The following is a 27,148-nucleotide window of genomic DNA, read 5'->3' on the forward strand; positions in this document are numbered from 1 at the left end:
GGTCGACCAGCTGGATTGGAGTGGAGTCTCCCCCGGTGGTGGGCAGAGGTAGTGCAGCTGTGAAAAGGTATCACGGCTGATCTTATATACGGTCTGAGATATTTAAGTGTAAATCCCTTTATTCCCCCTCTTTACCACCCTGTCATGGCCGCACGCGTGCGTCACGGTTAGCTAGTCGCTGTGGGCGTGGCGTGTGGTGGACACGTGACAGGGTGATCGTTTTTAATGAATCCTTGACAGTTGGTGGCAGCGGTGCTGTAGAGGGGGTCAGTGGGGGGGTATTGATAGTGATTGGAGGGGATTGTAGTACCCCTGTAGAGGGGGTCAGTGGGGGGTATTGATAGTGATTGGAGGGGATTGTAGTACCCCTGTAGAGGGGGCCAGTGGGGGGGGGGTATTGATAGTGATTGGAGGGGATTGTAGTACCCCTGTAGAGGGGGCCAGTGTGTGGGGGGGTATTGATAGTGATTGGAGGGGATTGTAGTACCCCTGTAGAGGGGGCCAGTGGGGGGTATTGATAGTGATTGGAGGGGATTGTAGTACCCCTGTAGAGGGGGCCAGTGGGGGGGGGGTATTGATAGTGATTGGAGGGGATTGTAGTACCCCTGTAGAGGGGGCCAGTGGGGGGGGGGGTATTGATAGTGATTGGAGGGGATTGTAGTACCCCTGTAGAGGGGGTCAGTGGGGGTTGTATTGATAGTGATAGATCCCTCCATACACCATAGACAGGGGGATGGGGTGAGGGGCATAGAGATGGGGGGTGGGGTGTATAGATTGGGGGGGTGCAGAGATGGGGGGTGGGGTGTATAGATTGGGGGGGGTGCAGAGATGGGGGGTGGGGTGTATAGATTGGGGGGGGGGGGTACAAAGATGGGGGGTGGGGTGTATAGATGGGGGTGTATAGATTGGGGGGTGGGGTGCAGATATGGGGGTGTATAGATTGGGGGGTGGGGTGCATAGATGGGGGGTGGGGTGTATAGATGGGAGGGGTATAGATGGGGGTGGGGTGCAGAAATGGGGGGTGGGGTGCACAGATGGGGGTGGGGTGTATAGACGGGGGGGTGGACATGATATTATAATTGCAGGCGGAGTCTGACCTCAGTTCGGGGTGGAGTGCCCCTTTAAGTCCTTCTGCTTGCAGAGTCAGTGATTGGACGGTTGCACCTCACAATGGAGCAGCATGAGAGCCGCACACAATGGGCCATAGAGGGGCAGTGAGCCGGAAAGGAGGAAGAATCCCCCCCCCTCCCCGTATACCACCAAACTTTGTATAAAGAGGGAGGGTTCGGGGGGGGGGGCAGTAGGATGAGGATTAAAGAGGGGCAGGTGGGGGAGGGGGTAATAGAGGAGGAATGGGGGGGGAATAAAGGAGGGATGGGGGGGGAAATAGAGGAGGGATGGGGGGGGTAATAGAGGAGGGATGGGGGGGTAATAGGGGAGGGATGGGGGGGGATAATAGAGGAGGAATGTGGGGGGGGTAATAGAGGAGGGATGCGGAGGTAATGGAGGAGGGATGGGGGGGGGGGTAATAGATGAGGGAAGGGGGGTAATAGAGGAATGGGGGGGTAATGGAGGAGGGATGGGGGGGTAATGGAGGAGGGTGGGGGGTAATGGAGGAGGATGGAGGGGGTAATGGAGGAGGGATGGGGGGGGGTAATGGAGGAGGATGGGGGGGGTAATGGAGGAGGGATGGGGGGTAATAGAGGAATGGGGGGGCAATAGAGGAGGGACGGGGGGGTAATAGAGGAGGGACGGGGGGGTAATGGAGGAGGATGGGGGGGTAATGGAGGATGGATGGGGGGTAATAGATGAGGGATGGGGGGGTAATAGTAGGCGGGGTCAGGGTGTACTCTGGCGTTTCTCTGACTTCCTGTGTGTTGCTCCTCCTCCAGGTATCTATGCAGTGATGTGATTGGCCCAGACCGAATGTCACCACCTATACCGTGGCCTCACTCCCCCATCTGTGATCGCCACCCCCAGGAGGGCCATAGACCAGGTATGGGTTATGGGGCGTGTCCTGCCATTTGGGTCAGATGATGGTAGACCCCCCATGTACCCAGTGGGGGGGGGGGGGGGCTCAGCTCATTCCAGGACCAATCAGATCCTGAGATCTCTGGGAGGAGGAACAGTGGGGCAGGCGGGGTGACCCCGGCGTGGGGGAGAACATAGGTGGTGGGGTGTGTGTGATTGGGGGGGTGTAGGTAGGGATTGGGGGGGTGTAGGTAGGGATTGGGGGGGTGTAGGAGAGGATTGGGGGGTGTAGGAGAGGATTGGGGGGGTGTACGTGAGTATTGGGGGTGTAGGAGAGGATTGGGGGTGTAGGAGAGGATTGGGGGGTGTAGGTGAGGATTGGGGGGGTGTATGCGGGGATTGGGGGGGTGTAGGAGAGGATTGGGGGGGTAGGTGAGGATTGGGGGGGTGTAGGAGAGGATTGGGGGGTGTAGGTGAGGATTGGGGGGGGTAGGTGAGGATTGGGGGGGGTGTAGGAGAGGATTGGGGGATGTAGCTGAGGATTGGGGGATGTAGCTGAGGATTGGGGGTGTGTAGCTGAGGATTGGGGGTGTAGGTGAGGATTGGGGGGGTGTAGCTGAGGATTGGGGGATGTAGCTGAGGATTGGGGGATGTAGGTGAGGATTGGGGGTGTGTAGCTGAGGATTGGGGGGGTGTTCTCCATTCTTATTAGAGATATTTTTTGGCTGACGTTTCTTTGCACCCCAACATAGGAGGCCCTTAGGGGGTCCTTCCACCCCTTCTAGGGGGTCCCACCATCCCTTCTAGAGCGGAACCTTCGGGTGGAGGGTCCATGTGCTGGAGACAGTGGGAGGTGCTGCCCTCTGCTGGACGTTTCCCACCATTACACCCGGGAGGATCTGATTTGCTCTTCATAGGGGACATTTGTGGATCACGTGGCGGGTCGGACTATTCCTCGTTTCTCCACCAATCTGAGAGGAATCCATCAATGACTTTGTTTTCTGACTCAGAACATTACTAAGAACATTACTCCCAGCGTACGGCCAATGTATAAAAGGGTCCAAATCTCCCCGAGTAATTATAGAGGGGTGGAGGTGGTATACTTGGACAGAGGGGACGATCTGTGTCTGAGGGAGCCGATTGGAGGTTGGGGTTCGGAGGGAGCCGATTGGAGGTTGGGGCGCGGAGGGAGCCGATTGGAGGTTGGGGCTCGGAGGGGTGGTGACCCTGATTTTCATTTTCATCTTTTTTTCTTCTATTACAAGTGGAAGGCGGAGCTCCTGAAGTATGATGGACGAGCACTTAGGAGGCTGAGAGGAGGAGATGGCTCAGAGGTAAGTTCTCGGCCTGTGAAGCCTGAAGCCGTGGGATCAAATCCCAGAGCTGACATCTCCTGGAGACTCTGAATGGGTCCCCTCGCCTCTCCCCCCAGCCTGTGGGCCATGGGATCAGAGCGCTGAGAACCCCAGGGCCCCACCTCCATGGGGTGACCAGCAGAACTGGTAAATCCCAGGAGCACTGTGAGATCTGGGGGGAGGTGTCCACCAGAGGATGTGTGAGATTGGGGTCCTGTAATGAGGAGGACCCAGGAAACAGGACCACCCAGCAGGAAAAAAAAAAGTTATTTTTGTCTTTTGGAACAAATTACAAGTTTTCTCACCAACAGGCTTTGGGATTGTGACCCTCAGGTGGGGGGTGGTAATCACCAGTCAGGCCAGCACCCCATGCTTACTCTGAGCACCAGGCATTGTCCTACATCTGATGGTGACAGGTGGGGGTGTCCTTGTTTGGGGGTCACCTCCACCTTTCTGTGATGTCACCATCCATCACAGGCTCAGCTGCCCAGGACTCCGGTGGTGAGAGGACCAAGTCAGCAGGAGGTCGCTCATACTCGATCTCTCGGCCCCAGCATACCGTCAGCCTTCATTGTGGGCGATGAGTCCTCTGAGCCATCTCCTCCTCACCTCCAGCAATGTGTTCGTCCTCCTATTTCTCCAGGACAAGGACTGGAGGAATGATAAAGAGCTAAAGGAGTGGTTTGAACCCTCAGTACCTGCTCACCGTACAGAGCACTTACCTCCCAGCCATCTCCTCCTTGTGTTGTGTGGTGAGCTCGTCCTCCTATTTCTCCAGGACTGGGACTGGTGGAATTATAAAGAGGAAAGAGATTGAATCGAACTCACAGAGCCATGCCACCAGCCGGAGCACTTACCCCCAGGCCATCTCCTCCTTGTGTACCTGGGGGCAATTGTCCACCTACTTCTCCAGGACTGGGAATGGTGGACTTGTAAAGTGTTAAAGGAATGGGTCAAACCCAAAGTACCATCAAGCCAACTACTCCTTACGTAGCATGGAGTGCTCCTCCTCTTCTCCAGGACTGGGGCTGGTGAAATTGTAGAGCAGTAAAGGAATGGTTTGAACTCCCAGAACCTACCTGCCATCCAGGACACTTACCATCCAGCCATCTGCTCAAAGATTAGGGTGGGGTCTTTTGATCCTCCAAGTTCTTCAGGAGGAGATATAAAAGGAAGGGGTCGAACTTACTGCACCATCTTGTGTTTTTGGAGAACTTACCTCTCAGCAATGTGCTGTCCTCATTTCTCCAGGACAAAGTCTGGAAAACTTTTTTTTAAAGCAGTAAAGGAATGGTTTGAACCCGGGGCACCTTTCTCACCATCTGGCGCACTTACCTCTCAGCCATCAGCTTCTATCATAGATTGGTGTCCTATTTCTCCAGAACATGGATTGGTGGAATTATAAAGCAGCAAAGGAACAATTCATGGTCGCTGTACCTCCTCAGTATCTGGAGCACTTACCTCCCACCTGCTCCTCGCAGGGTATGTGTGTCTCCAGGACAAGGACTGGTGGAATTACAAAGAGGTAAAGGAAAGATTCGAACTCACAACCACCTGCTCACCATCCCAAAGACTTACCTCTCAGCCATTGCCTCCATTGGGTGTCCATCACTGACTCTCTTGGTTCTGAATCTCTCTTGGTGTGAAAACAACGATATGGGGAATTGAACCCGTGACTAGAAATCTCCAACCGTCTCCATTAACCTGCTGAGCCACCCAAGGTGAGCGCCCGGAGCTAAAAAAAAAAACTAAATCCCGTTCAGGCGATGAGGTCACAGGACAGGAGTCTTCTTCTCAGCTCTGATCTTCAGAAACAAATTCACAGATTGATCCCCACCATACAGTTGATGGGAATGCCGGGAGATCTTCAGGTCTGTGGAGAACCATCTCTGAGCCGGGGAATTGTTTATAATACAGAGATGGCGCCCCTGGGGGTCGGGACGGGGGATGTGTTGGAAGGAATTGCCTTTCTCAGGGTGGCCCATTCTCCGGTTCTCGTTCTTTTATATCGGGGGTAATATTTCCACGTCTCCCAGAGCAGGAAGCAGAAGGAAGGTGTGTGCCGGTTCTCCCGACTTGCCGGTTCTCCCGATTTGCCGGCACAATATGGATCCATCGTGAAGCTTTTACTGCAGAAAGATCACATCACAAAGAACCAAGTGTAACGTTTCTGAGCTGCCCGGGGCCCCTTCATCGGACATGGATGGTTCAGGTGATGGGATCTCTTCCTGGAGTCCCAGATCCGGGTGTAATAAAGATGGCAAGGGGCGGGACTGAACTCAGGGCAGCTTTTCATACACCAGAGCACCTACCTTTCCGCCATCTCCACCTTTCTCAGGGCAACGTGTTCTAATTCTCCGGAGCTGGGACTGGTGGAATTATAAAGGGGACAGAGATTGGATGGACCCCCACAGGTCCTTATCACCACCCAGCCAACTGATCTTCATATACCCTGGTGTGATTGTCCTCCTGTTTCTGCAGGACAAGGACTGGAGGATGGAATGAAAGGGGCAATGGAATGGTTTGAACTCACAAAACCTTACTCAGTAGGCAGAGCACCTACCTCCAGACCATCTACTCATTACAGGTCATAGGTATGGTTGTCCTCCTGTTTCTCCAGGACAAGGACTGGTGGACTTAGACATTGGTAATAGAATGTGCTTGTTCTCCTGTTTCTGCAGGACAAGGACCGGTGGATGGAATGGAAGTGGTAATGGAATGGTCTGAACTCACAAAACCTTACTCAGTAGGCAGAGCACCTACCTCCAGACCAACTCCTCATTGGAAATTAGAGGTGTGCTTCTCCTCCTGTTTCCCAGGACAAGGACTGGTGGACTTATAAAGCGGTAATGGAATGGTTTGAACTCACAAAATCTTGGTCAGCAGGTAGAGCACTTACCTCTAGACCAGGGGCAGAGTGACAGCTCATGGGGCCCCCGGGCAATAGGAGATCACGGGGCCCCTGTGTCCTCGCCCACCCCCAAAAAAGCCTATGAAAAAGTTAATGAAAGGTACCAGGGGTATCTCATGGGGCCCCCTTCTGACCCCGGGCCCTCGTGCAGTGCCCGAGTTCTCGAATGGTCAGTCCGCCCCTGTTCCAGACCATCTCCTCATTACAGGTCACAGGTGTGATTGTCCTCCTGTTTCTCCAGGACAAGGACTGGTGGATTTATAAATTGGTAGAGGAATGGGTTGAAGTCCTATCATCCTCTCACCGTTCAGAGCACTTACCAACCAGCTATACTACAGAGCAGTGGGAACACCTTCTAATTTCTGTAGGACAAGGACTGGCAGCATTATGAGGGAGACAGCGGGACTCAATATCATGGCTGCAGGTTTACCAGCCAAGGACATAAACGAGGACTCCATAGAGGGTGTTGGGGCTCTGCAGACTCCATAGAGGGTGTTGGGGCTCTGCAGACTCCATAGAGGGTGTTGGGGCTCCGAGGACTCCACAGAGGGTGTTGGGGCTCTGAGGACTCCATAGAAGGTGTGATGGCTCTGAGGACTCCACAGAGGGTGTTGGGGCTCCGAGGACTCCAAAGAGGGTGTTGGGGCTATAAGGACTCCACAGAGGGTTTTGGGGCTCCGAGGACTCCACAGAGGGTTTTGGGGCTCCGAGGACTCCACAGAGGGTGTTGGGGCTCTGCAGACTCCATAGAGGGTGTTGGGGCTCTGAGGACTCCACAGAGGGTGTTGGGGCTCCGAGGACTCCACAGAGGGTGTTGGGGCCCCGAGGACTCCACAGAGGGTGTTGGGGCTCTGAGAAATCCACAGAGGGTGTTGGGGCTACGAGGACTCCACAGAGGGTGTTGGGGCTCCGAGGACACCACAGAGGGTGTTGGGGTTCTGAGGACTCCACAGAGGGTGTTGGAGCTCCGAGGACTCCACAGAGGCTGTTGGGGCTCCGAGGACACCATAGAGGGTGTTGGGGCTCCGAGGACTCCACAGAGGGTGTTGGGGCTCCGAGGACTCCACAGAGGGTGTTGGGGTTCCGAGGACACCACAGAGGGTGTTGGGGTTCTGAGGACTCCACAGAGGGTGTTGGAGCTCCGAGGACACCACAGAGGGTGTTGGGGTTCTGAGGACACCACAGAGGGTGTTGGGGTTCTGAGGACACCACAGAGGGTGTTGGGGTTCTGAGGACTCCACAGAGGGTGTTGGAGCTCCGAGGACACCACAGAGGGTGTTGGGGTTCTGAGCACTCCACAGAGGGTGTTGGAGCTCCGAGGACTCCACAGAGGGTGTTGGGGCTCCGAGGACTCCACAGAGGGTGTTGGGGCTCCGAGGACACCACAGAGGGTGTTGGGGCTATGAGGACTCCACAGAGGGTGTTGGGGCTCCGAGGACTCCACAGAGGGTGTTGGGGCTCCGAGGACTCCACAGAGGGTGTTGGGGCTCCGAGGACTCCACAGAGGGTGTTGGGGCTCCGAGGACTCCACAGAGGGTGTTGGGGCTCTGCAGACTCCATAGAGGGTGTTGGGGCTCTGAGGACTCCACAGAGGGTGTTGGGGCTCCGAGGACTCCACAGAGGGTGTTGGGGCTCTGAGGACTCCATAGAAGGTGTGATGGCTCTGAGGACTCCACAGAGGGTGTTGGGGCTCCGAGGACTCCACAGAGGGTGTTGGGGCCCCGAGGACTCCACAGAGGGTGTTGGGGCTCTGAGAAATCCACAGAGGGTGTTGGGGCTACGAGGACTCCACAGAGGGTGTTGGGGCTCCGAGGACACCACAGAGGGTGTTGGGGTTCTGAGGACTCCACAGAGGGTGTTGGAGCTCCGAGGACTCCACAGAGGCTGTTGGGGCTCCGAGGACACCATAGAGGGTGTTGGGGCTCCGAGGACTCCACAGAGGGTGTTGGGGCTCCGAGGACTCCACAGAGGGTGTTGGGGTTCCGAGGACACCACAGAGGGTGTTGGGGTTCTGAGGACTCCACAGAGGGTGTTGGAGCTCCGAGGACACCACAGAGGGTGTTGGGGTTCTGAGGACACCACAGAGGGTGTTGGGGTTCTGAGGACACCACAGAGGGTGTTGGGGTTCTGAGGACTCCACAGAGGGTGTTGGAGCTCCGAGGACACCACAGAGGGTGTTGGGGTTCTGAGCACTCCACAGAGGGTGTTGGAGCTCCGAGGACTCCACAGAGGGTGTTGGGGCTCCGAGGACTCCACAGAGGGTGTTGGGGCTCCGAGGACACCACAGAGGGTGTTGGGGCTATGCGGACTCCACAGAGGGTGTTGGGGCTCCGAGGACTCCACAGAGGGTGTTGGGGCTCCGAGGACTCCACAGAGGGTGTTGGGGCTCCGAGGACTCCACAGAGGGTGTTGGGGCTCTGCAGACTCCATAGAGGGTGTTGGGGCTCTGAGGACTCCACAGAGGGTGTTGGGGCTCCGAGGACTCCACAGAGGGTGTTGGGGCTCTGAGGACTCCATAGAAGGTGTGATGGCTCTGAGGACTCCACAGAGGGTGTTGGGGCTCCGAGGACTCCAAAGAGGGTGTTGGGGCTCCGAGGACTCCACAGAGGGTGTTGGGGCTCCGAGGACTCCAAAGAGGGTGTTGGGGCTATAAGGACTCCACAGAGGGTTTTGGGGCTCCGAGGACTCCACAGAGGGTGTTGGGGCTCCGAGGACACCACAGAGGGTGTTGGGGCTCCGAGGACACCACAGAGGGTGTTGGGGCTATGAGGACTCCACAGAGGGTGTTGGAGCTCCGAGGACTCCATAGAAGGTGTGATGGCTCTGTGGACTCCACAGAGGGTGTTGGGGCTCCGAGGACTCCACAGAGGGTGTTGGGGCTCCGAGGACACCATAGAGGGTGTTGGGGCTCCGAGGACTCCACAGAGGGTGTTGGGGCTCCGAGGACTCCACAGAGGGTGTTGGGGCTCCGAGGACTCCACAGAGAGTGTTGGGGCTCCGAGGACTTCATAGAAGGTGTGATGGCTCTGTGGACTCCACAGAGGGTGTTGGGGCTCCGAGGACTTCATAGAAGGTGTGATGGCTCTGAGGAGTCCATAGAAGGTGTTGGGGCTCTGAGGACTCCATGGAAGATATGGCAGACTTGGTCTGCTGTCCTTGGTTCAGATTTTGGCCTTTGTCACATAAGAGTTCATCGCATCCCGACATCCCCATCCCTGGCCTCAATACCTGGACCTGTTACCATCGTGTCATCAGTGAAGTCAGAACTCAGGTATACTTCGTCCAGGTCAGGGACTCTGGCTGTAATGTTCATCCTGCGGCTTCAGTACTTCCAATCATCAGCTTGAGGAGGACGGAGATGGCAACAATCTTCTGGCATCTGCTCACTCCATACATCTTCATCTCATAAACTGCCGCCATTTTCTTTTCATTTTGGGTGGAGTGGGAAGGAGATGAAATTACTGCCATCTCTTTCTGTGATCCCGAAGGTGAGAATTCCCCACACTTCCTGTTTCTGTGACACCCATACAGGAAATGCAAGCAGTGGCTGTCACTGGGACAGGAAGGTAGACAGTGATAGTGTCAGAAGGTCCACCCCTCCTCCACTAATAATTTGTCTGTGCCCCATCCCCTCACTTCCTGTCCTGATAGGAAATCTACCCAAGGGGGTCACCAACAGTGCACCTTACCCTCCCCCATTCTATTGGCTCTTTCTTCTACATTCTGTATCATGGTGTCGGTGGGAGGAGTTATCTCTGGGAAGGGGTTGTGGGGACCCTCTGAGGCCACCGACGGTCCTGACTCCAGCAGTCAGATATTTAATGAGCTGCTTCGTCTGGAGAGCTGACACTCATCTCAATGTTCTGGAAGCCCCAATACCTGGGGGGCCCCATTGTGCAGATCCAACCCCCACCCCTGCCCCTTCCTATTGGTCCAGGAGGCTGTCCCCCATCATTAGAAGTGCTGCAAAACGGAACGTCTTACCGGAGTCCCAGACCCCGAGGAATAGTGCCAACTTCAGGTGATGGGACACTGGTAAACATCTGTAGGGTGTGCCCTAATCTAGCTCCTCCCTCTCCCAGCATGCCTGTGGAGGTCCTAGGTGGACGGACGTCTTCTCTCTGCTCTGAGCAAAGCAAAACTAGATGTTCTTCTTCCTATTCATGATACTTCTAGAGCCGTGGACCCGATTCCGGCTCGGTCAGAACTCCACACGGATCACCAGGCACATCCCAGGCGTGGAAGATTGGTGGGTGGACTTCCTGAGCCGTCAATGTTTGGGGTTCCAGAAAACGGTCTCTTCACCTAGAGGGGTTTCAAGCCATCACAGATGAGGTTCCTTGGATGTGGACTTCCTGACAACCAGGTTCAACAACAAACTGGACCAGGTTCATCACTGGGGGACCCTCGGGCCCTCACAGGGGAAGTTCTGATGACTGCGACTTTTCCCCTCTAAAGCTCCTTCCTCACCTACTCCAAAGGATGGAGACTGAAGGCATTCTGGTGATCCTCCATGCACCAACCTGGCCCAGGAGGACATGGAACTCTTGGGACGCAAACTCCTGGTTGACTCTCTGCAGACCCTCCAAGATCTTCTGTCACAGGACCCAGTCCACTATCCTGCCTCCCATTGGCTGACTTTAATGGTTTGGCCATCGGGGCCCGGGGCCTTCGGGACAGAATCTATCAGATTCGGTCATCGTTCACTTTCAGTAGCATAGGGAAGGCTTACATGGTGCAAGGAAAATAAATTCCATCTCAGGAAGTACTTCGCGGGACCAATCTTGCCTTTTCGGGAACTCGCTGTGAATCTGCATTTGGCAGGAACATTGACACCCCCAGAGGTCAAATTTCCAAAGACCACTTACCTCTCACTCTTCAGGGAGAGCCTTGGAGCTCACAACTTGGTTCTGTAGGTCCTTCAGAAACCGCTCTTTGAACCCATCAGGGGTATCCCACTGTCTCATCAAAAGGTGGCCCTCCAGGCTGCTGTCACCTCTGTGAGGCTGGTCTGAGTTAGTGGCCTTCTCCTTTCAGAGATCCCTTCCTAGTGTCATCCAAGAATGGGTTGTCTAGAGGCCTAAGGTCTCCTCTCACCAAGATGGGTTCCTCCCTCTACCCTGACCTGGATGATGGACTCCTCCCTCCACCCTGACCAGGATGATGGACTCCTCCCTCCACCCTGACCTGGATGATGGACTCCTCCCTCCACCCTGACCTGGATGATGGACTCCTCCCTCCACCCTGACCTGGATGATGGACTCCTCCCTCCACCCTGACCAGGATGATGGACTCCTCCCTCCACCCTGACCAGGATGATGGACTCCTCCCTCCACCCTGACCAGGATGATGGGTTCCTCCCTCCACCCTGACCTGGATGATGGGTTCCTCCCTCCACCCTGACCTGGATGATGGGTTCCTCCCTCCACCCTGACCTGGATGATGGGTTCCTCCCTCCACCCTGACCTGGATGATGGGTTCCTCCCTCCACCCTGACCTGGATGATGGGTTCCTCCCTCCACCCTGACCTGGATGATGGATTCTTGCTCTACCATTGCCAGATGGATTGGACCAGTCATCATTCAAGCCTAAGGACTAAAGCAGTGCTCTCCAAACTGTGGCCCGGGGGCCAGATGCAGCCCTTTGCTTGCCTTTACCTGGCCTATAGGGCACTATTCCTCCCACTGACACCAATGATGGGGCGCTATTCCTCCCACTGACACCAATGATGGGGCGCTATTCCTCCCACTGACACCAATGATGGGGCGGTATTCCTCCCACTGACACCAATGACGGGGCGCTATTCCTCCCACTGACACCAATGACGGGGCGCTATTCCTCCCACTGACACCAATGACGGGGCGCTATTCCTCCCACTGACACCAATGACGGGGCGCTTATCCTCCCACTGACACCAATGACGGGGCGCTATTCCTCCCACTGACACCAATGACGGGGCGCTATTCCCCCCACTGACACCAATGACGGGGCACTATTCCCCCCACTGACACCAATGACGGGGCACTATTCCTCCCACTGACACCAATGACGGGGCACTATTCCCCCCACTGACACCAATGACGGGACACTATTCCCCCCACTGACACCAATGACGGGACACTATTCCTCCCACTGACACCAATGACGGGACACTATTCCTCCCACTGACACCAATGACGGGACACTATTCCTCCCACTGACACCAATGACGGGGCACTATTCCTCCCACTGACACCAATGACGGGGCACTATTCCTCCCACTGACACCAATGACGGGTCACTATTCCCCCCACTGACACCAATGACGGGGCACTATTCCCCCCACTGACACCAATGACGGGGCACTATTCCTCCCACTGACACCAATGACGGGGCACTATTCCTTCCACTGACACCAATGACGGTGCACTATTCCTCCCACTGACACCAATGACGGGGCACTATTCCTCCCACTGACACCAATGACGGGGCACTATTCCTCCCACTGACACCAATGACGGGGCACTATTCCTCCCACTGACACCAATGACGGGGCACTATTCCTGCCACTGACACCAATGACGGGGCACTATTCCTGCCACTGACACCAATGTTGGGGCACTATTCCTGCCACTGACACCAATGATGGGGCACTATTCCTCCCACTGACACCAATGATGGGGCACTATTCCTGCCACTGACACCAATGATGGGGCACTATTCCCCCCACTGACACCAATGATGGGGCACTATTCCTCCCACTGACACCAATGATGGGGCACTATTCCTCCCACTGACACCAATGATGGAGCACTTTTCCTCCCACTGACACCAATGATGGGCTGCAATTCCACTCCCTGCTAAGTACAGATGCTATGCAGGTTTTACTCCCACTGGCCACACTCCGACCCACTTAAAGTCTGAAGGACTGGGCCCTTTGTTGACAAAGTGTGGAGACCCCTGGTGTGGGGGATGGGGGTCCCGTCTTTCTCTACCATCTCAGACTGACCAGGGCCACACCTCGTCTTCTGTCCACACGTTCTCCGGGGTCTCGGGGTGGAGGTTCAGGCCTCCTCTGATGCCAGTTTTCGGTGAAGGTTGTTGAGTTCCATCGAACTCTCCTAGACCCGTGTGCTATGTGGGGGTGTTGGATCCAGTATGTGGGGTCGCACACCCCTCAGTTGGACCGTTTTAGGATGCCCCATGGTCAAAGCCTAATGATCCCGGAGTCCCGTACAGTGCGGCTAAGAGAACGACCCACCAGGGGACACAGGCCCTTCCCCTCTATGATCTCCCTTTCTTTAGGAAAGGGGTCAGAGAATTACGCCTCGTGTCCTCAACCACAAGAAATGGGTTCTACCAAATGTTAGGATTTTTGTCCAATGGGCCCTCAGATCTCACACTGGAATCAGCTTGTATATGACCGATGTTCAGAACAGACAGTTCGTATTGCAGACACTTCGATGTGAGAGTCGATCCCTCAGCTGGTATATGGAGCCGGGTGTAGTCGGCTTGGGGTCGCTTCTTGAAGCCCCTTTAGCTCCAGTGTGAGGAAGTGACACATCCCAATGGGGGCCCGGCTTGTATACCAGCTGAGGGTCCAAGTCTGAACGTGACTGTAAGAAGAACTCTCTGTGTTCCCACACTTGTGAATGTAGGCTGTGTCCATCCTGCACTAAAACAAACCCAGCCATGTAACTGACTCCGGGAGGGTGTGTCTGCAGGGTCGTCCCTCCCCCGAGGAGCCCCTTAAGATCTCATTCCCGGTCTAGGTGAAAAGGAGAGGGGAGACAGCAGATGGTCCCTCCCCCCGAGGAGCCCCTTCAGATCTCATTCCCAGTCTATGTGAAAAGGAGAGGGGAGACAGCAGATGGTCCCTCCCCCCGAGGAGCCCCTTCAGATCTCATTCCCAGTCTATGTGAAAAGGAGAGCGGAGACAGCGGATGGTCCCTCCCCCGAGGAGCCCCTTGGGATCTCATTCCTGGTCTAGGTGAAGGAGAGCAGAGACAGCGGATGGTCCCTCCCCCGAGGAGCCCCTTGGGATCTCATTCCCAGTCTAGGTGAAGGAGAGCAGAGACAGCGGATGGTCCCTCCCCCTAGGAGCCCCTTCGGATCTCATTCCCAGTCTAGGTGAGGAAAAGGAGAGCGGAGACAGCGGGTAAAAAGTCGTTCTGATCTTTATTGTCTGAAAAGTGTCTGTGCATTGCATAGGTGGAGATCGGCCTTCACAGAAGACAACCACGTCAATGTATTTACAGCTCGTTCAGGACAATTGTATACAGCTAGAGATAGATATGTATATACACAAACACCGTCCAGGCTCCGCCTTCTGCGCTTCCAATGGAGGGATCCCAGGTGTGGCTGCGTGGGGAATCACATGACGCCTGCAGTCGCCCCCTCCCCCTGGCCGCAGCTCTAGGGGGAGGGGTAAAACTCTGATGTAATTTCTGCCTCATATTTACAATGGTCAGCATAACCAGGAAGCACCAATGGGGCCACAACCGACCGCCCAACCGCCCACCAGGTGCCATGGATGGGGGGAGGGGCATGGATACACTCCACCCCTGCAATTCAGCCCCTGTGTGTGCAAGAAAATGCTATTATATTCCAGCTTCAGTTTCTTCCAGACTCCCATGGGGAGATTTCCACGCACCAAACTTGGGTCGCGGCCCCTCCCACAATGGGGAGATTTCCATGCACCAAACTTGGGTCGCGGCCCCTCCCACAATGGGGAGATTTCCACGCACCAAACTTGGGTCGCGCCCCCCCCCCCACAATGGGGAGATTTCCACGCACCAAACTTGGGTCGCGGCCCCTCCCACAATGGGGAGATTTGAACGCACCAAACTTGGATCAAGGCCCCTCCCACAAAGAGATCCCCCCCCAGTAGTTTGTGTCTCGGCCCCTTCCACAATGGGGAGCTTTCCCTGTAGTGGGTCACAGCCCCTCCCACAATGAGATTCCAGTAGTTTGTGTTTCTACTCCTTCAACACTGTTGAGATTCTCTGTGGTAGTCCGTGGGTTGGCCCCTCCCACAATGGTGAAATTTCCCTGCAGTAGTTGGTGTCTTGGCCCCTCCCACAATGGGGAGGTTTCCCTGCAGACATGTCAGCACTGGAGTCTCTGACTGAATGCCGTCCAATCAGACAAAACTGAAGCTGGATCAAATCCTTCCTTCAGGAAATGGAACGCGGGGGTTCTGGAGACTGGTCCGGGATCCGGCCTCCTCCAGAATACTCCACCACACCAAACAGCACGGGATGGCTGGAGACATGAAATAGGGCACCGCCTGACACCCCCGACACGACACCCCTGGCACCGCCTGACGATCCGGCACGACACCCGCGGCACCGCCTGACACGACACCCCTGGCACCGCCTGACACCCCCGGCAACCGCCTGTCCAAGCCAGAGATGGGGGTTCCAAACGAAATGCACCAACTAATAATGGAAGCAGAACTGCGAGTGACTTCAGTTCGAGTATTAAAACGAATTTTCATCATTGGTCGATATTTCGGTGTATGAATAAAGCCACACAGTTCTAGAAAGCCAAAATCAACTTTATTGTTCCAGCACGTCCATGAACACTCCACATCAGAACCTCCCACCGATGCGTTTCGTCCAGTACTGAGATTGAATTGTAGAGCATTTCAGGCCCAGTAGGGGGCGGAAGGCATCAGTGGGAGGTGCTGTTGTGGAGTGTTCACTGATGAGCTGGAACAATAAAGTTGATTCTAGCTTTCCGGGCCAGCTGTGTGGGGCTTCATTCAGTGACTTGTGTTGGTGTCACCGGATCCGAAAACACGAGGCTGGCATGTTTGTAGAGTCATGGAAGAAGGATGGAATGTGAATATTTCAGGATTTCTATCAGTTACCCTGCCTTATAGGATGCTGCGCCATGGACTGTGTGACCGCCGTATGGGGGGGAGGGGAGGAGGAATCACCTAGTGCAATAACTATCTGGTATGAAGGGTTCAATGGCGGATTTGTTGGGGTCACGTTCCATGTGAAGTATCTGCAGGTCACCCTCCATTGCTGGCCGACACCCAGGGGATCCAGTTGTGTCCCGATGGCCGTGGTTTGGCCGTGCCGCCTGGACACCGCAGTCGGGGGAGGGGCACAACTGCGTGTTCTGCTACATTTGTCTTATGATGAGACCGGACCGGCACGGTGAGAAGACCGAACCCCCCCGAAGAACCCACAGCTTGTTATGAAATCCCGTCTGGTTTCTGTAGGAGACCTCCGTAAGGCCTCCATACTCCCGGAGACAGCTTCTGGGGTGACAAGTCGTCAGTTGGCTGGTCTTGCGGCGGGTTCCAATGGCAGCCACATGAGGAGCGGTGAAGGCGGGCGGACCCAGAAGACCACGCCTTGGCATACAGTCCATCCATCGCAGTAGGGTAAGGTTGCATGTGGTCAGTTGATACATGGTGGGGGGGGGGGAGGTTAGTACACAACTGGCACCAGAGGGGTGGGTGGGGTTGCTGGACGTGGCATAGGAGATCTGCTACGGTGCCACAAGGCACAAGGGACCCATTAAATCCATGAGATTGGCTCCTCTCCAAGCTGGATGTCACAAAGATGGCGGACCTCTGGGGCGGAAGGTGGGGGAGGGGGCGTGCCCAGGCTCGTGAGACGAACGCAACCATTTTGAGGGGGCGGTAAGGCCAACTAACTCGATGTTCTGTGGTCACCCCCCAGCTCCCGGCGCGGAGGACAGCAGGGTGTAGGCACTCAAGTAAGAACAGCCCGTGAGAAGTCCACGTCGGGGCCGTAACTGAGGAGTCCGTCATTTGGCAGCAGGTTATAGATCCGGCTCGGCCCCGGCATTGTCAGTGGTGGCGCCCACCAGAGGAGTGTTCTAGTGCCGCAGGTCGAGTCTCTTGAAAAAAGAAGGTAGAAAAAAAAGACATGGAGGACGGAGCACCAGTCCTCGCCCCGCCGGGACCCAACCTGCGCAGTCATGAGTCCGATCCGTAGAGTATTCCAGTTCCATCGGCCTCCAGAACAGTCCTGGGGCGGCAAAACTAAGATGCCAAGAGCGTCATTAAAATCAGACACACGGCCACAGTCAAATGTAAGTGTTCCCTCTTCGGGCTCGTCCCACTGATGCTCTTCTCCAGCTTCGGCACCTCCGGGTTAAAGTTCCCTGGAATAGAAGAGAGATCGTGTGAGATCCAGAACACCCCCGAAAAATGCCCCTCCCTAACACAAGATCCAGAACACCCCCAAAAAATGCCCCATCATGACCAACAAGAGATCCAGAACACCCCAAAAAATGCCCCTCCCTAACAGAAGATCCGGAACACCCCCGAAAAATGCCCCTCCCTAACAGAAGATCCGGAACACCCCCAAAAAATGCCCCTCCCTAACACAAGATCCAGAACACCCCCGAAAAATGCCCCTCCCTAACACAAGATCCAGAACACCCCCGAAAAATGCCCCATCATGACCAACAAGAGATCCAGAACACCCCGAAAAATGCCCCTCCCTAACAGAAGATCCGGAACACCCCTGAAAAATGTCCCTCCCTAACAGAAGAACAAGAACACCCCCGAAAAATGCCCCTCCCTAACAGAAGATCCGGAACACCCCTGAAAAATGCCCCTCCCTAACACAAGATCCGGAACACCCCCGAAAAATGCCCCTCCCTAACAGGAGATCCGGAACACCCCTGAAAAATGCCCCTCCCTAACACAAGATCCGGAACACCCCCGAAAAATTCCCCTCCCTAACACAAGATCCAGAACACCCCCGAAAAAAGCCCCATCATGACCAACAAGAGATACAGAACACCCCCGAAAAATGCCCCTACCTAACAGGAGATCCAGAACACCCCCGAAAAATGCCCCATCATGACCAACAAGAGATACAGAACACCCCCGAAAAATGCCCCTACCTAACAGGAGATCCAGAACACCCCCGAAAAATGCCCCATCATGACCAACAAGAGATACAGAACACCCCCGAAAAATGCCCCTCCCTAACAGAAGATCCGGAACACCCCCGAAAAATGCCCCTCCCTAACAGAAGATCCAGAACACCCCCGAAAAATGCCCCTCCCTAACACAAGATCCAGAACACCCCCGAAAAATGCCCCTTCCTAACCAACGGGAGATCCGGAATACCCCCAAAAAATGTGCCCTTCCCTAACACAAGATCCAGAACACCCCCGAAAAATGCCCCTCCCTAACCAACGGGAGATCCGGAACACCCCCGAAAAATGCCCCTCCCTAACACAAGATCCAGAACACCCCCGAAAAATGCCCCATCATGACCAAGAGATCCAGAACACCCCCGAAAAATGCCCCTCCCTAACAGAAGATCCGGAACACCCCAAAAAAATGCCATATCATGACCAACGGAGGATCCAGAACGTCCCCGAAATATGGGGATAGGTCAGGGGGGTTGTCAGGGTTTTCGGTGGGGTGACAACCGACAACCGGACGGACTGGCAGCTGATGTGTGCCAATCCCCTCCTGTGACCCATATTTGTAGGATAGGATGCTTCCAGACGTTTATCGGGGAAGAGCGACCACAGCCCACCGACCCGAACCAACCCCCGCCCCCGGGACTCTATACGAGGTCATCCTTTATCAGGAGCCGTGATTGGCTGCCGTAGACTCCGCACCTTGCTCTCTAGGACGCCATGGACACCGTCAGGTGATGCGTTTGTCCGTCCATCCATCCATGGATGGATGCCAAGAGACGTCTGTACATGACATCAGGGGATTACTGCAGTACCTCACCCCGCCTGTAGGGGGCGGCAGAGACGTCCGTACGTGACATCATTAGGGGATTACTGCAGTACCTCACCCCGCCTGTAGGGGGCGGCAGAGATGTCCGTACGTGACATCCGGGGCTTACTGCAGTACCTCACCCCGCCTGTAGGGGGCAGCAGAGACGTCCGTACCTGACATCATTAGGGGATTACTGCAGTACCTCACCCCGCCTGTAGGGGGCGGCAGAGATGTCCGTACGTGACATCCGGGGCTTACTGCAGTACCTCACCCCGCCTGTAGGGGGCAGCAGAGACGTCCGTACCTGACATCAGGGGATTACTGCAGTACCTCACCCCGCCTGTAGGGGCGGCAGAGACGTCCGTACGTGACATCATCAGGGGTTACTGCAGTACCTCACCCCGCCTGTAGGGGCGGCAGAGACGTCCGTACGTGACATCATCAGGGGTTACTGCAGTACCTCACCCCGCCTGTAGGGGCGGCAGAGACGTCCGTACGTGACATCATCAGGGGTTACTGCAGTACCTCACCCCGCCTGTAGGGGGCGGCAGAGATGTCCTTACGTGACATCATCAGGGGATTACTGCAGTACCTCACCCCGCATGTAGGGGGCAGCAGAGACGTCTGTACATATATATACATGTATATCAGCAGCACATACAGTGATACCTCATCCCACCACTCGGGGGCAACAGAGACTTCCATTTCTTGTACAAAGACGAAGGTTTCGCTCTCAGGCGTACAAAGACGAACGTTTCGCCCCCCCCCCATGTACAAAGACGAATGTTTCGCCCTCCGACGTACAAAGACGAACGTTTCGCCCCCCGACGTACAAAGACGAACGTTTCGCCCTCCGACGTACAAAGACGAACGTTTCGCCCCCCCCCCATGTACAAAGACGAATGTTTCGCCCTCCGACGTACAAAGACGAACGTTTCGCCCCCCGACGTACAAAGACGAACGTTTCGCCCTCCGACGTACAAAGACGAACGTTTCGCCCCCCCCTCATGTACAAAGACGAACGTTTCGCCCTCCGACGTACAAAGGCGAACGTTTCGCCCTCCGACGTACAAAGGCGAACGTTTCGCCCTCCGACGTACAAAGGCGAACGTTTCGCCCTCCGACGTACAAAGGCGAACGTTTCGCCCTCCGACGTACAAAGGCGAACGTTTCGCCCTCCGACGTACAAAGGCGAACGTTTCGCCCTCCGACGTACAAAGGCGAACGTTTCGCCCTCCGACGTACAAAGGCGAACGTTTCGCCCTCCGACGTACAAAGGCGAACGTTTCGCCCTCCGACGTACAAAGGCGAACGTTTCGCCCTCCGACGTACAAAGACGAACGTTTCGCCCTCCGACGTACAAAGACGAACGTTTCGCCCTCCGACGTACAAAGACGAACGTTTTGCCCCCCCCCCATGTACAAAGACGAACGTTTCGCCCTCCGAGTACAAAGACGAACGTTTTGCCCCCCCCCCCATGTACAAAGACGAACGTTTAACCCTTCGATCACGGCTGTAGAGTACATTCCCAGGCCGGCCTGTAGAGGGCGGCAGACGCCACACATTGCAGGACTCACCTAGATCTTCAATCTTCACCTCGGGTCCTATCGTGAACTGCGGCAGGGTGGGGGATTGCTTCTCGCCTGAGTGAGCCGCTGTGGGAGAGAAATTACAGCGTTACCAGGGACCAGAACATGACAGGCCCCTCCCCCCAAAAGGGCCACACACATAACGGGCCCCATATTGCAGACCGCCGGGAGTCTCATTGTGGCCCCAATATTGCAGATATCAGCAATGAGACTCGATGGGGGGGGGGGGGGGGGGGCGCGGTCCACACCGAATCTGCAGAAGGCCTGGAGGAGCCCCCCACGGAGGGATACGTCTACATGGGACCCCGGAAACAGACGAATACTCACTGGTGGCGCAGCACACGAACACCTTCATCTTCAAACACGAGCGCCGGTGGTTGTGGGTCGGTTGGGCTGAAACAGAGAAGATTGGAAATCGGTGGCTGGAAATCTCCGGAGACTCCAAATCTGCATCAGACTTCCAACCAACCTCCACCGAAACACACATCGATCTCACACGCCACGCACCGATCTCAACACTCCACACATCGATATCACACACGACACATCGATCTCAACACTCCACACATCGATCTCAACACTCCACACACCGATCTCAACACTCCACGCATCGCTCTCACACGCCACACATCGATCTCACACTCCACGCATCGCTCTCACACGCCACGCATCGATCTCACACGCCACACATCGATCTCACACGCCACACATCGATCTCACACGCCACACATCGATCTCTGACACGACACACATCGATCTCACACACGACACACATCGATCTCACACACGACACACATCGATCTCACACACGACACACATCGATCTCACACACGACACACATCGATCTCACACACGACACACATCGATCTCACACACGACACACATCGATCTCACACACGCCACACATCGATCTCACACGCCACACATCGATCTCACACGCCACACATCGATCTCACACACAACACATAGATCGTTGGCTGTTGTCCAGTGTTACTCCTCCATACACATCGATTGGAAACTCCTCCGAATGAGATGAATCTCCAATACGGATTGTGTGGAATGTCTGGTTGTGTATGGAGAGCGGAGATATGGGGACTGGGGAAGGACGGGTGATGCGCCGGGGATGGATCGGTGATGGACTGGGGAAGAACAGGTGATAGACCAGTGAAGAGTTGGTGATGGACCGGGGATGGACTGGTGATGGATTGGGGAAGAACGGGTGATAGACCAGTGAAGGGCTGGTGATGGACTGGGGATGGGCTGGTGATGGACTGGGGAAGGATGGGTGATAGACCAGTGAAGGGCTGGTGATGGATTGGTGATGGACTGGTGATGGACTGGGGAAGAACGGGTGATAGACCAGTGAAGGGCTGGTGATGGTCCAAGCATGGATTGGTGAGGGACTGGGGAAGGATGGGTGATAGACCAGTGAAGAGATGGTGATGGATGGGTAAGACCAGTGAAGGGCTGGTGATGGACTGGGGATGGACTGGTGATGGATGGGTAAGGCCAGTGTAGGGCTGGTGATGGACTGGGGATGGATGGGTAAAACCAGTGAAGGGTTAGTGATGGACTGGGGATGGATGGGTAAGACCAGTGAAGGGCTGGTGATGGATTGGTGATGGACTGGGGAAGGATGGGTGATAGACCAGTGAAGGGCTGGTGATGGATTGGTGATGGACTGGGGAAGAACGGGTGATAGACCAGTGAAGGGCTGGTGATGGTCCAAGCATGGATTGGTGATGGACTGGGGAAGGATGGGTGATAGACCAGTGAAGAGATGGTGATGGATGGGTAAGACCAGTGAAGGGCTGGTGATGGTCCAGGCATGGATTGGTGATGGACTGGGGAAGGATGGGTGATAGACCAGTGAAGGGCTGGTGATGGATCAGTGATGGACTGGGGATGGATGGGTAAGACCAGTGAAGGGCTGGTGATGGTCCAAGCATGGATTGGTGATGGACTGGGGAAGGACGGGTAAGACCAGTGAAGGGCTGGTGATGGTCCAGGCATGGATTGGTGATGGACTGGGGAAGAACGGGTGATAGACCAGTGAAGGGCTGGTGATGGATCAGTGATGGACTGGGGATGGATGGGTAAGACCAGTGAAGGGCTGGTGATGGTCCAAGCATGGATTGGTGATGGACTGGGGAAGGACGGGTAAGACCAGTGAAGGGCTGGTGATGGTCCAGGCATGGATTGGTGATGGGCTGGGGAAGGACGGGTAAGACCAGTGAAGGGCTGGTGATGGTCCAGGCATGGATTGGTTAAGGACGGGTAAGACCAGTGAAGGGCTGGTGATGGTCCAGGCATGGATTGGTGAAGGACGGGTAAGACCAGTGAAGGGCTGGTGATGGTCCAGGCATGGATTGGTGAAGGACGGGTAAGACCAGTGAAGGGCTGGTGATGGTCCAGGCATGGATTGGTGAAGGACGGGTAAGACCAGTGAAGGGCTGGTGATGGTCCAGGCATGGATTGGTGCATCTCACTCTGGTCTTTGTAACATTCGGGTTCCTCATTCTTAGAACGGATCAGCCGTGTTGATGGTTTCTGGGCAGAAATAGCTAACTATAAAACCTTTCAGTGAATTATTAGGACAGAAGATCGATAAATAAAAGGTCGGTAAATGACCCCGGGCAGTCTTAGACCAGAACGTGGAAACATCCATGAGAAACCTGCACGACCTCCTCCACTGTCAGTACAGTCATGCTGTGGATTGTCGATGTTCTGCAAACCTCTGGTGTTCTGCTGGACGTCATGGAGGAACGATGCCAGACGCCACTAATGGCTGATAACAGAACAATAGCTGGCATGGCAGCATGAGAGAAGTCCCGGGGATGGCGTTGTGTTCAGGATTTTGGGGGGGGTCATATCTTTCATACAGGAACGTGTGAACGAGGTTCGGAGGGAATTCACACAACTATTTCTATTTCATCCTTCAGGACACATTTTGACATACAAAATAAAACAAGGCGTCTCGTTCCCACCGAGCGAAGATTGTACTCACAGATGTAGTAATATTCGTGGCCCGCGTGGAACTCATAGCCCAGGGAGAAGGCGCTGTACCGCTGGAACTTCTCGGAGAATTTGATGGGGCTGTGGGGCGAGTGCGGGCGATTACATTCCCAACGTTTGAAGCCCTGGCTGATGTCGCAGGTCCTGTAGCCCTCATAGTTCACCATGTAAAGAATGTATTGCTCCATCCTATGGTCGGCCATAGTCTCATTGTAGTGCGGACAGTAGATGTCCAGATAATCGTTGACGTTCACCTGGACGGTGTAGCCATCACGCCGCAAGCTGAAAAACAAAAAAAAGACACAAGTGGTCAGCAAAGTTTGTGAAGGAGGCCTAAACAGAGGATGACAATCAGGACTGGGGCAACCCTAAGGGGTTGTTCACAGTGGCTTCAAAATGTGGCATTGGGCACGCGTTTTTAAAGCCCTCTGAATGCCAATCGAAGCCCCGTCACTAAATATAATGGTCACCTTACTGTCCTGTTCACACCTTGCTTCACCAACTATACCCCATGTCACGTTCTTGCTGCTTCACAGCATCTCTGAAGCCTCCATAGAAGTCTATGACAACGCTCGCTCACAGCACCTCCAGCTTCTGAGCGGCTTTCCTTCAGCTTTAGCTTTGATCTGTTTTGGAGGTATGAGATATCCCAGGATGCACTGCAAGACCAACAACGGAACTGGAGAGACGCCATCAGCAGTCACTCCCGGTTCATGTGTATATATTCTGGGGGTGTCTGGTGCAGACGTCACATCTGGGGGTGGAGTGTGGATCCAGACTGGAGCAGAGTAACTAGCGGATGAGACACATGATGTGCAACATGGGAACGTTGCAGAGGAAGATGAGTGGGGACCGTAGAGAGGACTGAGTGGCAGAGGATCAGCAGAGCTGGGGGACCGGAGCAGGAGGAACTAGCAATGTCACACATGGTGAGCAGTGCAGGAGCAATTTAGCAGGAGGTGAGCGGGAACCAGAGAGAGGAGGTTCAGCGGGTTACTACTGAGTGGGGGATCAGCAGAGCTGGGGGTTACTACTGAGCGGGGGATCAGCAGAGCTGGGGGTACTACTGAGTGGGGGATCAGCAGAGCTGGGGGTTACTACTGAGTGGGGATCAGCAGAGCTGGGAGTACTACTGAGCGGGGATCAGCAGAGCTGGGGGTACTACTGAGCGGGGATCAGCAGAGCTGGGGGTACTACTGTGTGGGGGATACTACTGTGTGGGGGATACTACTGAGTGGGGGATCAGCAGAGCTGGGGGTTACTACTGAGCGGGGATCAGCAGAGCTGGGGGTTACTACTGAGCGGGGATCAGCAGAGCTGGGGGTACTACTGAGTGGGGGATACTACTGAGTGGGGGTTACTACTGTGTGGGGGATCTGCTGAACGAGGGTACTAATAAGCTAACTATATGATGATGAGGCCAAGGAGGAAAGAGGGGTGAAGGGGGTCCTGGAGGAGTGGGGTACTAGTACTTGAGGATACAACATGCAAATGAAGCATCTGAATATGCCAGAGCTGGAAGAGGGGAAGACCGGGAGAGGGGAAGAAGGGAAGAGGGCAAGGCCGGGAGAAGGGAAGAGGGCAAGGCCGGGAGAGGGGAAGAGGGCAAGGCCGGGAGAGGGGAAGAGGGGAAGGCCGGGAGAAGGGAAGAGGGCAAGGCCGGGAGAAGGGAAGGCCGGGAGAAGGGAAGAGGGCAAGGCCGGGAGAGGGGAAGAGGGCAAGGCCGGGAGAGGGGAAGAGGGCAAGGCCGGGAGAAGGGAAGAGGGCAAGGCCGGGAGAAGGGAAGAGGGCAAGGCCGGGAGAAGGGAAGAGGGCAAGGCCGGGAGAGGGGAAGAGGGGAAGGCCGGGAGAAGGGAAGAGGGCAAGGCCGGGAGAAGGGAAGAGGGGAAGGCCGGGAGAGGGGAAGAGAGCAAGGCCGGGAGAAGGGAAGAGGGCAAGGCCGGGAGAGGGGAAGAGGGGAAGGCCGGGAGAAGGGAAGAGGGCAAGGCCGGGAGAAGGGAAGAGGGCAAGGCCGGGAGAAGGGAAGAGGGGAAGGCCGGGAGAAGGGAAGAGGGGAAGGCCGGGAGAAGGGAAGAGGGCAAGGCCGGGAGAAGGGAAGAGGGCAAGGCCGGGAGAAGGGAAGAGGGCAAGGCCGGGAGAAGGGAAGAGGGCAAGGCCGGGAGAGGGGAAGAGGGCAAGGCCGGGAGAGGGGAAGAGGGCAAGGCCGGGAGAGGGGAAGAGGGCAAGGCCGGGAGAGGGGAAGAGGGCAAGGCCGGGAGAGGGGAAGAGGCAAGGCCGGGAGAGGGGAAGAGGGCAAGGCCGGGAGAAGGGAAGAGGGGAAGGCCGGGAGAAGGGAAGAGGGGAAGGCCGGGAGAAGGGAAGAGGGGAAGGCCGGGAGAAGGGAAGAGGGCAAGGCCGGGAGAGGGGAAGAGGGCAAGGCCGGGAGAGGGGAAGAGGGCAAGGCCGGGAGAAGGGAAGAGGGCAAGGCCGGGAGAAGGGAAGAGGGCAAGGCCGGGAGAAGGGAAGAGGGCAAGGCCGGGAGAGGGGAAGAGGGCAAGGCCGGGAGAGGGGAAGAGGGCAAGGCCGGGAGAGGGGAAGAGGGCAAGGCCGGGAGAAGGGAAGAGGGGAAGGCCGGGAGAGGGGAAGAGGGGAAGGCCGGGAGAGGGGAAGAGGGGAAGGCCGGGAGGGGGCAAGGCCGGGAGGGGGCAAGGCCGGGAGGGGGCAAGGCCGGGAGGGGGCAAGGCCGGGAGGGGGCAAGGCCGGGAGAAGAAAAGGCCGGGAGAAGAAAAGGCCGGGAGAAGAAAAGGCCGGGAGAAGGAAAGGCCGGGAGAAGGAAAGGCCGGGAGAAGGAAAGGCCGGGAGAAGGAAAGGCCGGGAGAAGAGCAGAGATGGACAGAGGTAGATGGAAGGTCAGAAGCAGGACACAGGAAGGTGATGGTACAAAGGGAAGGAGTGATGATCACCAACACAAGTTGTAAAATGTATCTACGAGTGAACCTGTCTCAGCCACCCAGCTCTGAGCCGGGAACATGAAAGGAGGAGGATTGGCCACGCTCACACACGTGTCAGTCAATACACGCCACGCACGGCTGAACTATAATTTGCTTCTTTTCTCTAATCTCGGCTCTTGAGGCTGAGAATTAATTAGGAAATATCGAGCCGGCCAAAAGCACTTCGTACCGTTCATGGTTCCCGGAGTAACTCACCCCGTACTAAGCCAGGACATCGAGGGGATAAAAGCCATCAAGGATATCCATGTCAAGTCAACCAAATCCGAGACCGGAGAGGTCCTTATACACAGATCCAGGCACAGGTGAGGAGGAGACCGGAGAGGTCCTTATACACAGATCCAGGCACAGGTGAGGAGGAGACCGGAGAGGTCCTTATACACTGATCCAGGCACAGGTGAGGAGGAGACCTGAGAGGTCCTTATACACAGATCCAGGCACAGGTGAGGAGGAGACCGGAGAGGTCCTTATACACAGATCCAGGCACAGGTGAGGAGGAGACCGGAGAGGTCCTTATACACAGATCCAGACACAGGCCAGGAGGAGACCGGAGAGGTCATTATACACAGATCCAGGCACAGGTGAGGAGGAGACCTGAGAGG

The 27,148-nt window shown here is 55.7% G+C and overlaps 1 protein-coding gene across 1 annotated transcript in view; it reads right to left on the minus strand.

Annotated features, from left to right (window-relative positions):
- Nucleotides 1–14,375: 14,375 nt before the first annotated feature.
- LOC149432834 (ephrin-A3-like) overlaps nt 14,376–27,148 on the minus strand; it is a 128,198-nt gene continuing 115,425 nt past the window's right edge. Inside the window, exons 2-5 of the mRNA XM_089664887.1 lie at nt 23,552–23,841; nt 20,872–20,937; nt 20,533–20,610; nt 14,376–17,364 (exon numbers count right to left, since the gene is read on the minus strand). Coding sequence (XP_089521013.1) covers nt 17,243–17,364; nt 20,533–20,610; nt 20,872–20,937; nt 23,552–23,841 — 556 coding nt within the window. The 3' untranslated portion in view covers nt 14,376–17,242. The remainder of the gene's footprint in view (nt 17,365–20,532; nt 20,611–20,871; nt 20,938–23,551; nt 23,842–27,148) is intronic.

This window comes from Staurois parvus, unplaced genomic scaffold (assembly GCF_062004578.1).
Source record: "Staurois parvus isolate SC_StPar_1 unplaced genomic scaffold, SC_StPar_1.0 ptg002089l, whole genome shotgun sequence".
Taxonomy (NCBI): Eukaryota; Metazoa; Chordata; class Amphibia; order Anura; family Ranidae; genus Staurois; species Staurois parvus.